The sequence below is a fragment of the Ixodes scapularis genome, unplaced genomic scaffold (genome assembly GCF_016920785.2).
Source record: "Ixodes scapularis isolate PalLabHiFi unplaced genomic scaffold, ASM1692078v2 PGA_scaffold4__175_contigs__length_147842914, whole genome shotgun sequence".
NCBI classification, from domain to species: Eukaryota; Metazoa; Arthropoda; class Arachnida; order Ixodida; family Ixodidae; genus Ixodes; species Ixodes scapularis.
In genome coordinates this window covers 103,583,028-103,600,074 of record NW_024609879.1, presented here as the reverse complement: position 1 = coordinate 103,600,074, position 17,047 = coordinate 103,583,028, and the positions used below count along the sequence as shown (strand labels likewise).

At 53.7% G+C, this 17,047-nt stretch overlaps 1 protein-coding gene across 1 annotated transcript in view; it reads left to right on the top strand.

Annotated features, from left to right (window-relative positions):
- LOC115315313 overlaps positions 1-17,047 on the top strand; it is a 93,591-nt gene that overhangs the window by 21,177 nt on the left and 55,367 nt on the right. Inside the window, exon 6 of the mRNA XM_040213168.1 lies at positions 15,061-15,105. Coding sequence (XP_040069102.1) covers positions 15,061-15,105 — 45 coding nt within the window. The remainder of the gene's footprint in view (positions 1-15,060; positions 15,106-17,047) is intronic.

Below are 17,047 nucleotides of genomic sequence, written 5' to 3'. Positions count from 1 at the left end.
ATTGAACCATTTCACTACCCATACCAACACTTCCCTCTTTCCTTCCTTAGTAATTTGCAGCATTGACTGGAACAAACTACCCGACCATATTGTCACGAATGACAAGTGATGAGGCGGTGAATAACTGAGTAGACTGAAGTTTTAATGGGGCGAACTTGTGCCCAAAAACAAAAGGAAAACGAAAGATTACAACAGAGCGTCGCGGGCGTCGAAGGCGGCGAAGCAGCAGGATCGAACGCTGAGGCGAAACTGACTCGACAAGGTCGCAGGTGCCTCTTATCTAGAGTGAGTCACTATCTCGAAGATTCGGCGAAGAAGGTTCGAGCGTAGCGCGCTCGGGGCGAGAATGAACAATTAAGCACTTTCTAGAACAACAAAAGCAGGGATGAACGATAGTTATGTCCGCAGCCAAGAATAAACGAGAACTTTCTACAAGTCCGTGACCCTGCGCGCGGCATTATCCCCCCCCTTTAAAAAATTGCATCGTCCCGATGCAGCACAAAACGAAAAACAACAAACAAAAAAAATCCAAAACAAAAAGGCAGCAGAATCGCGAGCCGCAGTTCACAGTTCACAGTTCACCCGTCGACGAGAGTGGAAAGTTCTATCGTTCGTAATACGGCTTCAGCCGGACGACGTGCACCACCTCGGGTCGCGGCTGACGTCTCGCTGATGGGCGCGTTCCGTCGGGAGGGACTTCGTAGTTAAGATCGCCGAGGCGTCGGATGATCTGGTAGGGTCCGAAATAGCGTTTCAGCAGCTTCTCGCTGAGACCGCGGCGCCGTATTGGTGTCCAAACCCATACCCGGTCTCCGGGTTGAAAGTGGACGGCCCGGCGACGAAGGTTATACCGGCGTGCGTCGACTCGCTGTTGGTCTTGAATCTTGACTCTTGCCAGTTGACGAGCTTCCTCCGCGCGCTGGGAGATCAGTTGAGCGTCGTCGTTGCCATCACCGGTTGGCACGTAAGGCAGCATGGCGTCGAGCGTCGTGGTAACCGTCCGGCCGTGTACCAGTTGGAACGGTGTCATTCCCGTGGTTTCTTGAACCGCTGTGCTGTACGCAAACGTGACGTACGGCAGCACCTCGTCCTATGTCTTGTGCTCTACGTCGACGTACATGAAAATCATGTCGGCGATCGTCTTGTTGAGCCGCTCCGTTAGCCCGTTGGCCTGCGGATGATAAGCGGTTGTTCGTCGATGGCTGGTATGACTGAGCCGAAGAACTTCTTGAGTCAGTTGTGAAATAAAGGATGACCCGCGATCTGTAATCAGTACTTCAGGTGCGTCGTGTCGAAGGAGAATGAACTCGACGAAAAATTTGGCGACTTCACGGTTGTTCCCGATGGCAGGGCTTTCGTCTCGGCGTATCGTGTAAGATAATCGGTCGCGACGATAATCCACCGATTTCCTTGCGTCGATGTTGGGAACGGCCCAAGCAAATTCATTCCGACCTGCTGGAAAGGCCTAGTCGGGGCAGGTATCGGCTGCAGGAGTCCTGCTGGCTTCGTCGGAGGCCTCTTACGTCGTTGGCACTCATGGCACGACCTTGTGTACAGATGGACTGTTTTCGGGAGTCTCGGCCAGTAGTACTTGTCACGAATCCGGGCGAGCGTCCGGCAGTAGCCAAGGTGTCCTGCCGTCGGGTCGTCGTGGCATGCTTGAAAGATTTCTTCTCGCAGGCTGGCCGGAACAACCAGCAGCCAAGCAGGGTTGCTCGTTCCGAAGTTCTTGAAGAGCACGCCTCGCCGCAGAACGAAGCTTGACAAGTCTCGGGCCAAGGTTCGTGGAACTGAACTTCCTTGGCCTTTGAGGTGTTCGATCACGGCGTGAAGTTCCGGGTTGTCTCGTTGAAGTGCTCCCATGTCGGCATCTGTCACTGCACCGAGAAAACGGGCGTCGTCGTCGTCGTCAGTGCTTTCGGGAAGAGATTCGACTGGGGCCCTAGACAAACAGTCGGCGTCGTTATGCTTGCGGCCAGACTTATGCACAATGGTCACGTACGTCGAATTCTTGCAGTCGCAGACTCCAGCGAGCGAGGCGTCCTGACGGGTCCTTGAGGTCGGTGAGCCAACAGAGCGTGGTGGTCCGTCACAACGCGAAACGGGATCCCGTACAGGTACGGGCGGAACTTCGTTAACGCCCAGATGACAGCGAGACATTCCTTGTCGGTCGTCGAGTAATTTTTCTCTGCCTTGGACAGTGCCCGGCTTGCGTAAGTGATCATCCTCTCTGCTCCGTCGTGTCTTTGGACGAGTACCGCGCCGAGTCCGGCGTTGCTGGCGTCCGTGTGAACTTCCATTTCCGCTGAAGGATCGAAGTCTCCAAGGATAGGGGGCGACTGGAGTCTTTCCCTCAGTTCGTTGAACGCTTGTTCTTGCTCCTCCCCCAACTGGAAGTTCACGTCGTTCTCGGTGAGATGCATGAGCGGTGCAGAAATCTTGGCAAAATCGCGAACAAAACGCCTGTAGTAAGCGCACAGTCCAAGAAATCTTCTTACGGCTTTCTTGTCTGATGGCTTCGGAAATTCTGCAACAGCAGATGTCTTGGCAGGATCAGGGCTTACACCCTGAGCACTCACGACATGGCCCAGGAATTTGAGCTCGCCGTAAGCGAACCGACATTTTGACGGCTTTAGTGTCAGTCCACCATTCTGGATAGCCTGTAGCACGGCTCGCAAACGTCTCAGGTGCTCGTCGAAGTCGTTTGCGAATGCCACGACGTCGTCGAGATAGACGAGGCAGCTTTGCCATTTCAAGCCGGAAAGAACGGTGTCCATTACGCGCTGGAACGTCGCCGGTGCTGTGCACAGTCCGTACGGCATCACTTTAAATTTGTACAGTCCGTCCGTCGTGACGAAGGCAGTCTTCTCACGATCACGTTCGTCGACCTCGACCTGCCAGTACCCACTCTTCAGGTCCATCGACGAAAAGTATCGGGCATGGCGCAGCCGATCCAGAGTGTCGCCGATGCGTGGCAGCGGGTAGACGTCTTTTTTCGTTACGGCGTTTAGTCGACGATAGTCCACGCAGAACCGAAGAGTCCCGTCTTTCTTTTTCACCAGGACTACCGGTGAAGCCCACGGGCTGCTTGAGGGCTGAACAATGTCGCCATCGAGCATTTCTTGGACCTGCTTCTGGATGACCTCTCTCTCTTTCACGGAAACACGGTACGGCGACCGATGAACAGGAAGCGCGTTGTCTTCAGTGACAATTCGATGTTTCGCAACGGTCGGTTGGCGCACCTTTGACGACGTGGGGAAGCACTCATTGGACTCGGTAAGAAGGTCACTGAGTTGTCGTCGTTGTGGGGTAGGCAGGGTTGGGTCGATGTCAAACTGCGAACGCGGCGTTGTCTTAGGTGGCCACGAAGAGAGGTCTTCTGATATTCCGGCGATTGCGGCTGCGTCCGGGAGTTCCTCGGCGTGACCCACGGCGGTGCCTCTCGTAAGGTGCTGGGCCTCCTGTCGGAAGTTCGTTACGAGTGCGACAGTGCGTCCGTCTTGGAGCTCCGTGACGCCTTTTGCGATGCCCATCCCTCTTCCTAGAAGCAACTGGAGGCTTCCTTCGAGCAAAACGTCGCCGCAAAAAGTCTCATCGACCCCGACGGGTACGAAAACACTTGACCGCGGCGGTAGGTTCACGTGGTTTGCGAGGACTCGTACCGCGGATGACGTCACTTTGGGGTCCTCTTGTAGTGGAGCAGGTTTCCGAAGCCTCAGCCGGTTCGCTCCGAGGTCGATGACGGCGCCATACTCGCAGAGAAAGTCCATTCCGAGGATAACGTCCCTCGAACAGTCTTGCAGAACGACGAACTTGACAGGACACGTCTCACCGTGGATCTCGACGCGAGCAGTGCATCTCCCGACCGGTGTGATGAGGTGCCCTCCGGCGGTTCGTATCTGAGGACCATCCCACGGCGTCGTGACTTTTCGAAGGCGGCGGGAGAGCCTCCCACTGAAGACTGAGTAGTCTGCTCCGGTGTCCACGAGCGCTGATGCGTCGTGGCCGTCGATGACGACGTTTAGGTTATTGGACACCGTTGCAGGGGCGTGGTTTCGATCTCTGGTAGTGTTCGAGTGGGGGCCCTCCGACGTTCGTGGAGGATCTTGGCGTCGGTCGTCTTCGGCAACGCCACCTCCAGGGGTTGCCGCGCCTAGTTTACCCGGCGAGGAGCGAGGGGTGACAGGCTTTCACGTCGGGGTCGGTGCAACGGCGAAGCTGGCGTCGCGGTGACGGCGACCGGAACTCTCGGCGGGACGCAGGCTCGGGGGACTGGGGTCGTCGCAGGTACTCGTCGATCTCCCGAGGGCGTTCACCATACCGGGGGCGCGTGTCGTTTGGGTGGAATCCGCGCAGCCCGAGTCGTCGGTATGGGCATCGGCGGTAGGTGTGGTCTGCTTCCCCGCAATGGAAGCAGAGAGGGCGTCGGTCGGGCGTTCGCCACACGTCGGTTTTCCGGGGTGCGCGAGGCTCTGGGCGGGCGTACTGCACCGGGTCCTCGTGGCGTCTGTCGTGTTGCGGCGCAGGAGACTGACGTCGGAGCGGCGCGACAAAGGTGCGAGGAGGAGGCGGTGGCCGTCGAGCCACTGCGGCGTAAGTCAACGTGGGCTCGTCGGGGGCTGCCACGACGACGGGAGCCTCTGGGTGGAAGGTTCTCTGGACTTCTTCCCGCGCAACCTCGGCGATGGAGTGTGAGGCCGGGCGTACTGCAGCGGGCAGGAGCTTTTTGAGTTCCTCCTGGACGACTTCACGAATAATTTCACGGATGCCGGGGAGGATGGTGCCAAGGTCGGATCCGGATGTCGCCAGAGTGGTTACGCCGGGGTGTCGCTGGTAGTGTCTGGCGCGTGCTTGTAGGGCCCGTTCCATATTCGTCGCCTCCGTGACAAACCCGTCGACGGTTGTCGGGGGATTGCGAATGAGGCCGCCGAATATCTAACTTTTCACACCCCTCATCAAGTGGTGCAGTTTCTTCTCCTCGGTAGCCTGAGGATCGGCGCGGGCGCTCAGGCGGAGAACATCCTCAACGAAGATGGTGACGCTCTCATGTAGGTCTTGGGTTCTTGTTCGCAGGAGATCTTCGGCCCTCTCACGTCGGTGTTGGCAGACAAACGTCTTCTTCAATTCTTGCCTGCACACCTCCCACGACGTCAAATAAGCCTCGTGGTTTTCCAACCAATGCCTCGCAGTTCCTTCCATCGAAAAGTAAAGGTTCTGCAAGCAGTGCTTGGCTGATCACCCGTTATGGCGGGCCACCCGTTCATAGTGTTGCAGCCGGTCCTCGGTGTCCTCGTGTGCGTCTCCGTGGAACGGCGTCGGAGTTTTGGGTGCGACGGGCAGGTATACGACGGCAGGAGCGGCCGGGACCTGCGCCTGGTTGGCGATCGTCGTCTTCTTCGGCTTGGGCTTGTCCAGTAGCAAACCATATTCAGGGTCCTCTCCCTTGATGCGCCGGCTGGTCCGAGTTTCGGGTTCCGCGGGGAGTGGTCTTCTCACTAAGCTTGGAACCGGACTTGCACTGCGACCTCTTGGAGGGGAACGCTGCACAGGCATGCGGTACCCCGCACCTCCACCAAAATGTCACGAATGACAAGTGATGAGGCGGTGAATAACTGAGTAAACTGAACTTTTAATGGGGCGAACTTGTGCCTAAAAACAAAAGGAAAACGAAAGATAACACCAGAGCGTCGCTGGCGTCAAAGGCGGCGAAGCAGCAGGATCGAACGCTGAGGCGAAACTGACTCGACAAGGTCGCGGGTGGCCTCTTATCTAGAGTGAGTCACTATCTCGAAGATTCGGCGGAGAAGGTTCGAGCGTAGCGCGCTCGGGGCGAGAATGAACAAGCACTTTTTAGAACAACAAAAGCAGGGATAAACGATAGTTATGTCCGCAGCAAGAATAAACGAGAACGTTCTACAAGTCCGTGACCCTGCGCGCGGCATTAATATTGTAACTGAGCGGTATAGAATTTTATTTTTTTCGTAAAATGTTAGAAACCGAAGCTGTGCGTATATTTTTCTGGTGTGTGCGCTTGTGTGCGACCTTGGTATTTTGGTAAATAATGGTATTTTTATTTTGGTATTCTAAACTATTTTACCTGCGTGTTTTTTTTTTTTTTTTAATTAGTTCTGCTGCCAAATTTCAAACAGGCCCCAGACCCGTTAAGTTGCCTTTGGCAGCTTTTGTATGGGGCACCGGTGGCTATAAGGCCAAAAATGAAGACAGATTAATTGAATGATTTAAAAACAAGTGAATCAATTTGTCTAACTGTGATACTTGATTTGTAAAACGGCATCATAACAATAACATGCCAATAAGCGTTTGTGTGTGTGTGTGTGTGATTTTTGCTTGTTGGTGATTTTTTTATGTTGAAATACTTTCTTGTGTTTCATTTTTCAATCCCCCTGATGTAATGCGCTTTCGGATGCATTTGGGATGATTAAGATGAAATGAAATTAATGCCTCTTCATCATTTATCCGATTGTTACTGTAGTTCATTTTATCTGGTCCCGCTAGTTCAATTATTGCCATTTCATGGGGATTCCTTCTTATACAACTCCCATGTCGTTCAGAGATAATTGGACCACCCAGTTTACCGCTGTAAAAAATATCACATCTGTCTCAAGGTAATCACTTTCTTGTATTTTACTACAATAATTGCAGGTTGTAATCATTTTCTTCCGTTTTAACATTTGTTGTTTAAATCACTCGGCGTTCACATCTCTCATGTTAGCTCAGAAACACTGAATAGTGCGCAAATACACGTTTCTACGACGTAAAAACTACGCGCGAAGCCTTCAGCTCAGCTCTATAGCGCAGAGCACGTCAGCCTGCTGCCTTGACGTCATTGGAGGCGCGTGTTCTCGCCGTCCCCTCTAGGTGGTGTTGGCCCTACTCGCTGAGCATTGCAAGTCGCGTGACCATTCCTTTGAGAGGTACAGTCGTTAAAGAACTTAGAAAGATGGTGAATCTAGGCTTCATTCGCCCAGTTGAAGGTTCGACCGACTGGTGTGCTGGGATTGTTCCGGTCTTGAAACCTACCGGAGACGTCAGGGTCTGCATCGACTTCACTCACCTCAACAGATTCGTCCGACGGGAACGCTATATCCTTCCAACTGTGGACGAAACACTTGGCCAGCTGGGGGCGCCGGCAGTGTTTTCGAAGTTAAATGCTAATTCTGGGTTCCACCAAATCCGTCTCTCTCCCTCGTGCCAAGAGCTGACTACGTTAATCACTCCAATTGACCGTTTTTACTCCACCACACTCTTCACCTCTATTAGGGACAGTTTTGCTTCAAGTCCAACCCGATAGGAAGAAAAGAGCTGTAGCCTTCGCATCACGGTTCCTTACCCCGACTTAAACCCGGTACGCTGAGGTGGAAAATGAGCATCGGTTTTGACCGGGAGAACAGAGCGGTTTCAAGACTTTTTGCGGGGCCTAATGGCGACGTTCCAGACCGATCAACCTTTGCTGACGCTCTTGGGAAAGTCTGTACTAGATGTGCTCACTCCTCGTATACCCAGCGCTTCCGCATGCTTAGATTCGAAAAGCGCCAGAAAACAAGGACAACAGAAGGAATAGACGAAACGATGCGCTTCGTTTCGTCCGTTCCTTCTGTTGTCCTTGTTTTCTGGCGCTTTCGAATCTAAGATGTACCAACTTGCCCAACTCCAGATTCTTCTACAATTTACTTCCGCATCCGTCTGATGCGATTCAGCTGCAGAGTGCAGTATGTTCCTGGCAAGAGCATCGCGACAGGCTGATACTCTGTCAAGGGCTCCGATGAGTGAGGAAGAGCGAGCGGAGATACTGACGTGTACTGAGGTTCAGTAGTTCACTGTTGGAGCAGTGATGGGGCTCCGAAGCAGCACTCTGCATCTAGTCGAAGAGACCAAGAGGGAGACAAAGTTTTCAAGATGCTTCGGGAGTACTGCATGAACGGATGGCCATTAAAGTCCAGACTTCCTCTCGACGTGTCGCTCTTTTGGCAGTACAGAGCAAGCCTGTCCCAATGCGAAGGCTCTGTGCACTATGGAACCCGCGCCTCCTTATTCCTGGTTGTCTGAGGAAGGAGATGCTCAGCCGACTAGACGAGGGACATCAGGGAATTGGACAATGCAGGCAGCGCGCGAATGAAACTGTCTAGTGGCTAGGCCTGTCGTGCGGGCTGAGACGAGTTCTCAGTAATTGCGATGTGCGCGCGAAGTTACGTCAACAAAACGCCGAGCCTCTCATGCCAACGGTGACGCAATCTCTGTCATGGCAAATGGTTGGGCTGGATTAGTCTCATCTACGAGGAAAGCAGTATTTGCTCTGTGTTGACTACAAGTCTCGCTTTCCCGAGATCTCCTATCTATCTATCATCAACGAAAGCTGAGGCTGTCATCGAACGTCTGAAGAGCCTATTCGCCTGCCATGGGATACCTGCAACGGTAGTAAGCGACAATGGACCCTGGTTCTCCTGTGATGCTTATGCAGAGTTTGCCCGGAACTACGGTTTCCAGAACACTACAAGCGGCCCTCGTCTTCCTCAGGTGAACGGAGCGGCCGAGCGCACGGTGTAGACTATGAAGAGTCTGCTTGAGTAAGCAGAGGACCCGTACTTGGCTGTACTCGCGTACCGGGATACCCCGGGTCCGACAGGGCGGAGTCCTGCCGAGCTCTTCATGGGGCGACGTCGTTTGCGGATACATGTCCCGGTGTGCCCAGATCTTTTGACTCCTGGCCAAGTCAACAACAACGTCGTGGCAAGACGCGACCGTCAAGTCAGAGTGCCAACGGGCTCACTTCGACCGCCAACATGCAGCTCGACGGCTACCCAAACTGAGTCCGGGATCGATCGAGTGGGCGAAGGACCTCAAATGTCCAGGGGAGGTCCTCCGTCAAGCGGACACGCCCAGGTCCTACTGGGTCAGAGACACAAGAGAGGGTGTCCGGCGCAAGCGAAGAGCCCTCAACCAAATTCCAACTAATACCGGTCAACGTGACGGGCTGGTATTGTGGCCAGCCAACACGACTGCTCCTGACGGACCTGCCTTAGCCGGGGAGAACGTCACGGAGCACCCACCAACACTGTCGCAGGCTCCGCAGTCGCAGTCATCGACGCTAAAGACCCTTAATGTTTCAAAAGTGGCGAAAGGTCCGTCGATGCACGAGGTACGCGCAACGTTCAGCCCTTGGGAAGATCATGGCGGCGCAGCGCAGCACTGAACTAATTTCAAACTCAGATTGGCCGCAGAGGCTAGGCGTAGCCGAAGCTGCCGGCACGCCAGCAGTGCAGACAACGTTATCAACGTCTATACAGACGCAACGGCAAGAAACGACAGAGTCAGCATGGCCTGGATCTGCGACACCGACCCTCGCATACAAGGAAGAACAGCACTCATGTGCTCTTCCACGGGGCACCGTACTCGATGCGGAACTACTCACCCTTTGGGGAGCACTGGAGGACGTACAGCACACATCCTTCACTGACAGAGACGTGACCCTCCGACACCAATATCGCCTCTTAACCGACTCCTTCGCAGAGGTGCAGGAACTATCCTCCTCCACCACGGAAGACGCCATAACGAATCAAATTAGAAAAAGACTGCAGATGCTTCAAGAATTCGGAGTAGAGGTAAACATACTCTGGACCCCAGGACATACAGCGCATGACGGGGGTAATGCTGCGGCGCATGCAGCAGCCGTACAGGCACGTGGGACGGACCACACTTACGCCACCCCGCACCCCGACAATCCACACTCCAGACACCCTATCACCTGGATCCGACCGAAACACCCTTGAACAGGCATATAGCCTACATGCACTTCATTCGTACCTCCATCAAGACCGGTAGCGAACAGCGTATTATGGAAGCTACACCCCAGACGCCTGTCATCAAAGGACTTTCTAGGCAGCAAGAAGTTTTAATAAACAAAGTCATCGCGAACGCGGCCTTCACACCACACATAGTCAGTAAGTGTCAGCCGCCACCTGTATCAGCCACCAAGACTTTGAGACAGTGGCTGCACCAAGATGCAGCCACTGTCTCCAACAGTGCCGCGCAGATTTGTTGCATCTCATAAAGTACTGTCCTGCCTTCGCACGGGGCCGAGACCGCATCGACGACATACAAGTGACCTCTCTTGCAGCCCTTACTGCTATATACAAACAGATGATGATGCCGAAAAGGCGGTCGCAGATCATGGAAAAATCAGTGGCTTATACCGAGCGGTGTACCGCGAGTAGACTGCCCTAGTACACCCCCGACATGTTGAAATGACCAAACCGGCTCTACTACCCTTCCCCCCCCCCCTTCTTCCGCACTGCGGCCTCGAGCCATCCTTGTCATTAAAGGACTTCAATCACTCAATCAATCAATCAACGCCATGCTCTTCCTAGAAGTGGTTCGCGGCTCGTGTCTCGAGCATTGCCTCAACAATGAACGACGCCACGTTTCCCAGGATAGGGGTGCTTTAATCGACGCAGGACTGCAGAGTCCCCGTGGCAAGGGGGTCGGTGACCGACCTCAAATATAAAGTAGCGTTTAAACAAAACTACGTGGTTTCCGCTGCCAAACACTGAGCGTGGATCGTTTTTGTAACGCTCAAGGAAATTTTGAGTTCTACCCTCCGTTGCCATAATTTTTTTTTCATTGTTTTTTTTTCTTCATGTTTTCATTGTAAGGTTGGTCTGCTTCCCTTTCTTGTAGTTTCTTCGGCAGTTAATAACGAAATGAAGAAAAAAAGAGATTGTACGGAGATTTCTAAAAATTGGGTTGTGCGTATTATGGCGCACCGTGCATTCACGAGGGCGCCCATCAAACCGTTCTGCCAATCTCTGGCCGTCAGGCAGCTGCGTAGCTGCTTCGCCTCATACACGATCACATAATCGTGTCGCCGCGGGGTCGATCGGGATCTCGAATTCGGCTCCCGACGCGCCGCTTTCTCTCCTAGGCACTGGAGGGCGCTGCAGGCGCCCCCGTGGCGGGTGAGGAGAAACCTCCTCGCCCATCGATAGATATGTACTCGGTGGGGCAGGGGGCGAGAGGCCTCTGAGAACTCCGGACGAGATTGAGACGCAGCTAGGCAGATGAGTGGCGACCGGATCGACCGGATCACGGGTATCGAGGGACACGAGGCCTGGGGGCCTTCTTTGTGTTTAGCTTTAGGCTTAACGTGCGTTTGTAAATATTTGTGTAATGTAGCTTGTATTTGTAGTTTAGATTGAGTGTTTTGTAGCGTTGTGTTTTGTTGTACCAATAAACTGGGAGCGGAATCCCGCTCCCGTGAAAGAACCAGGCTGGACTCGGGTTGTTGACGGACCACGTGGGAAACGGCGAATCGGCGGCGGTACGCGATTTCCTACAAATGGCGCATCAACGTTGGGGCAGGCGAGCCGTAATTAGGGTCGCAACGTCCGTCGACGCCACTGCGTGAAAGTTCACGCGGCGCGGTCCCCCTGGTTGGCGGGTCTATACCGCGGCACTGCGAAGGTGGAAAGGACACGTCCAAACAAGTGTTCGGGATGGCCGCGGGTAATTTCGCGCTAACAGATTTAATGTTTTTGGCGGACGTCGCGACGACACAAGCGGAAAAAGAGCGACGGCTCTCGGGGTTGGCGGAGGGGAACGCCGCGGAGATGACCGTAGTGCTGAGTCCGGAAACGCCGACGGTATCGCCAGTATTGTCTGTGCCGCGAAGCACGGAGATGTCCCGTGAATCCACGGCGTTGGTTGCGGCGTTCGCTCAGGCTTTACAGAGCACGCAGAGGGAAACGCCGCCGCCAAAAACCCTCATCCGCATTCTGGTGCCGGAGTACAGCGGACACAGCGATCGAGCTCTGAGCGCGACCGACTTCTTGCTGGAAATCCAGCGATATCTGAAAGCTACCGGCCTGACCGAGAAGGAGACGCTAGGCAGGGTTCTGCCGGTGGCTCTTGTAGGCCCAGCAGCCAGGTGGCATATCGCCTTGTGGGCAAGTCAGCCGGAACTCTCGACGAGTTCACGGCCCTCTTCCGACAAGAGTTCTTGCCGGCAGACTACCTGCCAAAAATGCGCAGGGAACTGGAGGAAAGAACGCAGGCTCCCGCTGAGCCCTTCGGAGAGTACCTGCGGGCAATGCAGGAACTCCTGCAGATCGCCGATCCGAATGCTAAGAACCAGGAGCAGGTCGAGCGGGCGCATCCCACCTCTTCGCGGTATCTGCGTGGGCGCCTATTCGGAAGTCTGAGTGAGCTCGCACAAAAGGCGCGCAGAGTTCAGGCCGACATACTGGCGGAGCTCAAGTACCACCTTCCCCCAGCACCAATCGACACACTCGAACCCCGATGCGCGTGGCAGGGGCCGGTGCCACGTGGGTATCGACGGGGGGAGGCCGCAATGGCGGAGGCCAGCGGGGAGCCGAGCGGGAATCCCTGCATGGGAGCTCACGGATGACGCCTTGGAGCCAGGATCGCGCCGAGGAGGGAGCGCGGCCGTCCACGCGACGGAATTCCGGCCGACCGGCGCACCACGGATCGCCGCAGCCCAGGAGTAGGCTGCCACCGAGCCGCTGCCACAAAGGGGTGAGCGCATCGGACGTCCCACTGGCGAGAATCCTATCCCAGGTTGGCGAGGCCGCTGCTTTCGGTGCAACGAAATCGGGCACTATAGGCGCGACTGCACAAGGGAGATTCCGGGAAACGGAGGAGGCCGCCGATAAAGTTATCGGCGGCGAAACAGACCAACGAGCGGGTCCCCGACACCCCAGCGACCGTGTGCGTGCCGACGGCGTATCGAGTCGGAACAGCGACAAGCACCGCGGCCCCATTTATTTCCCTGACGGTGGCGGGAAAGGAGTTCGCAGCTCTTCTGGATAGCGGGGCTAGTGCGTCGCTAATTGGGGACGAGGTCCTCAGGCATCTCCAACAGAAGTCCGTTCGGGTGAGGCATGGGGAGACCACTTTCCAGTTGGCTTGTGGGTTGACGACTTCGAGGGGAGCAGTGCGTCTCGTGGTACGTTGGAATCAACGCGCGCAGAGACAGCGGTTCGTCCATTTTTCCGGGCTGACAGTGCCCTTCATTCTGGGACGGGATTTCCTGTCCCACACCGGCATCATCATTGACTTGGCAAGTGGCGGGTACCGAGAGGGGGCACATGCACCCCTTTCAAGTTTCCGAGAGCGCTCCATAGGGGCCATGGCGGCAGCGCTGGGAAAAGCGACAGAACAGGAAAGAACCGAACGCGACCACGGCGACCACGCCATGCCCATGAGTCACCCAACTCCGAGCTCCGCCGAGCACTGCGACGGAATGGGCCACCGTTTGGCCAACGCCGATGGACTGTCCCGACCAGAGCGAGAGAGGTTGGCGGCTTTGCTGCAGAACTTTGACGAAATGTTCACCGAACAGCCGGGCTGCACTAAGCAGGTGCGACATCGCATTCAAACTGGGGACGCGCGCCCTTGAAAGTCCAATCCGCGTCCTGTGAGCCGGGCGAAGCGAAAAGCGATAGATGCCGCAGTCGATGAGCTCCTGAAGTCGGGAATCATTCGCCGGTCATCAGGACCCTGGGGATTCCCGGTGGTTTTGGTGCCCAAGAAGAACGGAACATCTAGACTCTGCGTCGATTATCGGCGCTTGAACGCGGTGACGGTAAAAGATGCGTATTTATTTCCGAGCATCGAAGAAATCATCTAGAATCTGGGGAAGGCGAAGTATTTCACTACCCTCGACGCAAGCAAAGGCTACCTCCAAGTGGAGATGAGCCCGGGCGACGAAAGCAAAACTGCATTCGTTTGTCACCGAAGCTTGTTCGAGTTCACTCGGATGCCGTTCGGATTAACAGGTGCACCGATGACATTTCAGCGGTTGATCGACGGGGTGCTCGGAGATGCCAAGTGGCAGCACGCGCTCGCGTACCTGGACGACATCATTGTGTACTCGGAAACTTTCGAGGACCACCTTCGTCACCTCGAGGACGTGTTGCGCAGGCTACGGATCGCCGGAAGCAGATTGAGTGTATTGTAGCGTTGTGTTTTGTAGTACCAATAAACTGGGAGCGGAATCCCGCTCCCGTGAAAGAACCAGGCTGGACTCGGGTTGTTGAGGGAGCACGTGGGAAACGGCGAATCCGCGGCGGTACGCGATTTCCTACAGTATGTTCATAGCCTCCTCCTCTATAGACCTTTCCAAAAGAGCTTGTGGCCGGTGCCATTTTGAGCGCTCGTGCGTATGGCGAGTGCTTTGCTCACTTTCCGAAGCAACGAACACACACGTGCTGGGCTGTGAAGATTGCACGCCGGACTGTGATTTTGTAAACATCCGAAAGGCCTATACTGACAAAGCCTGGCAGATCGCCACGAGACGCGGCCGCCGAAAGTGAAAAGGTAGAGCGGCAGACAACGGGTGAGAGGAGAGGAATGTAACGGGCGCCCCGCTGCTGCGAGACGCCAAAACACACTTGTCCCGGGCAATGGAATGTCCGCTCGTGCTCCTCCCGTTCCTCGTGCTACCGCTTCTTTTCTCGTCGGGTTTGAAAACCATGTTTCGGGTACTCGCCGCTGCAAAAGCTGTGCGCTAACTACAGGCTTCCCGAGAAATGCTCTGTGCTAACAAATCCTCGTGCTCCAAATCTGCAACCGGGCACTCTATGGCTCCGTCGTCGAACTGCCAAGCTTTGTGAGTATAGAAGAGGCTATGGTATGTTTATATAGCCTAGAACTTTTTCTGCCTCAACGGGCGACGAGTTTCCCAGGTCAGTGCAGTACAACCGCTAGCCTGAGGTCCTTAACGTGCAACACTAAATAGTGATACACGACCGCACGCCCGTACGATGCTCATTCAGATCAAAACGGGCAGGGGCGGGGATTGAACACAGGATCCCTTTGTTCTGCAGCGCGAGCTTTCGCCGCACGCATGCTCCGAGCGGGTGTGCGTTCCAGTGTGCGCTAGCCCACTCGTCTACCGATCCCCCCAGTCGTATCCATGTTTCTCACAACACTGTTCAGAATACTGTATATGAACTATAGAGCGTCTTCTGAGAAAACAGTAAAAAGTAACCCAGTTTTAATTGTTTTTATTATTTATTTTTTTAGATTGGCGATTCAAGCATCACCACTGGCCCAAGGACAAATTTTCAAGTGAGTAGGGCAGGGTTTTTAGTCTTTGTACGTGCAACGACCTCGCTGGAGCTTTGCGCGTGCAGAGTATGAGACGGAACGAGCCGTATCGTGCACTACGTCTAGTCCCCTCTGAACGAAAGTAATGGCGGCGACACGCATGCGCATTTAACGCAATACGGCGGGGGAAACATTTGGGTGCCAGATCTCTGGTCGCGTTTCCTAGCCAGTTGGTATCTTCAAAACAATGTCTAACTCTTCCAGCATATACGGATCTGATCGTGTCACCAATAACGCCTTTAATTTATTTATTTTGCTTTAATTGACGGAAATAAAAACGTCAGACTGTCAACTTTTACGGTGTTTCTATAAAATGTGATGACTCAAAATTTCCATCGTGCTTTTTACACGCATTTCAAGCGTAAAATTAGCAGCTTATGATAAGTAGCCACAATTACGGTTCATGACGTCATGGCGAGGCAAATCTTAATTGTTGCGTCACAAACGAAGGCCTATGGGGGCTCCACTGAGTCAATTAGGAGCTAATCACCGCCATTAAAGGAGAAATATTGGAGCCTTTAAGGCTGCCTCTGACTAGCCTAGGCTTTTGAAAAGGATGTCTATCTGTGCTATAAGCCGTTTTCTATCTTTTATTCTTTTTTTTCTAGATAAACTATAAGTGGCACAAGGAGAATAAAAGATTTCAACCTTTTTAAATATTGGTGCGTTAATAAAGCACTCTTTCGGTAGTCGGCGACCTTAAACTGCTTTCCGGAGGCAAGGCTGCCAAAGCGCAACCGACATTTGATTCTTTCTGAGGAATATGAATCGACATTTTCTATTCCCCCTTTTCAATTTTTTTAACGCGGGGTCATAACAGGAAACGTAGAGGAGTTGATAGAGGCAAGCAGCTGCAGAAAGGTCGGCGTCTTGCAGATTGTAAAGTAGTCGGGTTGCAGACAATGAGATGGTGCTTCTACGTGGAAGGCCCTATTTGCGGCAAAAAGTTTCGGACTCGCCTCGCTGCCTGATAAAAGTTTTCTACAACCCAGAGTGAGGATACTTCAACGTCCTCTGCTGGTTCAAGCACGCGCCAAGCTAAGCTGATACGCACTATAAAAATTAAAATATAACCGCGTGTGTGGCATGTGCACTATTTATAATGAGGAGAACAGGAGCGCCCCTAGCGAGCTTCTCACCGCGAATACTTTGTTTCAGCTTTAAGAGGCCATTAAATTAATTTTCGGCTCGGAAAAATGGGGATTTCAATAATCGCATATTGTTTAGTACGCCAAAATAAATCTAGTACACGAACGTAAAAAAACCTAACGTTTGCTTTTCGGTACTAAAATTCGAAAATATATGTGACTATTTCGTACCTTATTTTTTTCGAAAGCTCTCCGTCTTTTCACAGTGATGCATCCGCGGTAAACAAGCGCGTCAGCCGAACCCAGCTCACGCACTGGACACGAGCCCTGCGTAACTCGGACGTATGTAAAAGCTTAGTCTGCTGGGCAATTGGGTACTGGACATTTATATTAAAAATATCGCAAAAAAGACGGGACAAAAAAAAAAAGAAGAAACACGCAGGACAAGCGCTAACTGGCAACCCAAATTTATTGAATGCTGCCAACTTTGCTATCGCCGTGCACGCGCTTAGTCTCGTCTCAACAAAAACACGGCGTACCGCTAACACGGCGTACCGCCCAGGCGAGCAGGTTTCTGCAGCTGCACCTGAGTAACCTCATTCCAGAAGACCCATACAAGGTGAGCAGTTCGGAACACCTCATCGACGTACTACGGGAGGGCCTACCCGGAGTCAAAAACGCTTTCTGCTTGGACGTTGGGGAATTGTTTTATTCGGTTCCACACGACGAACTTCTAGTTGCTGTTCGGGAACTGATTGAGACATCGGGCGTTCTTGCATTTCAAAATGCGTGCGGGGTTACGGCTGATGCTTTCC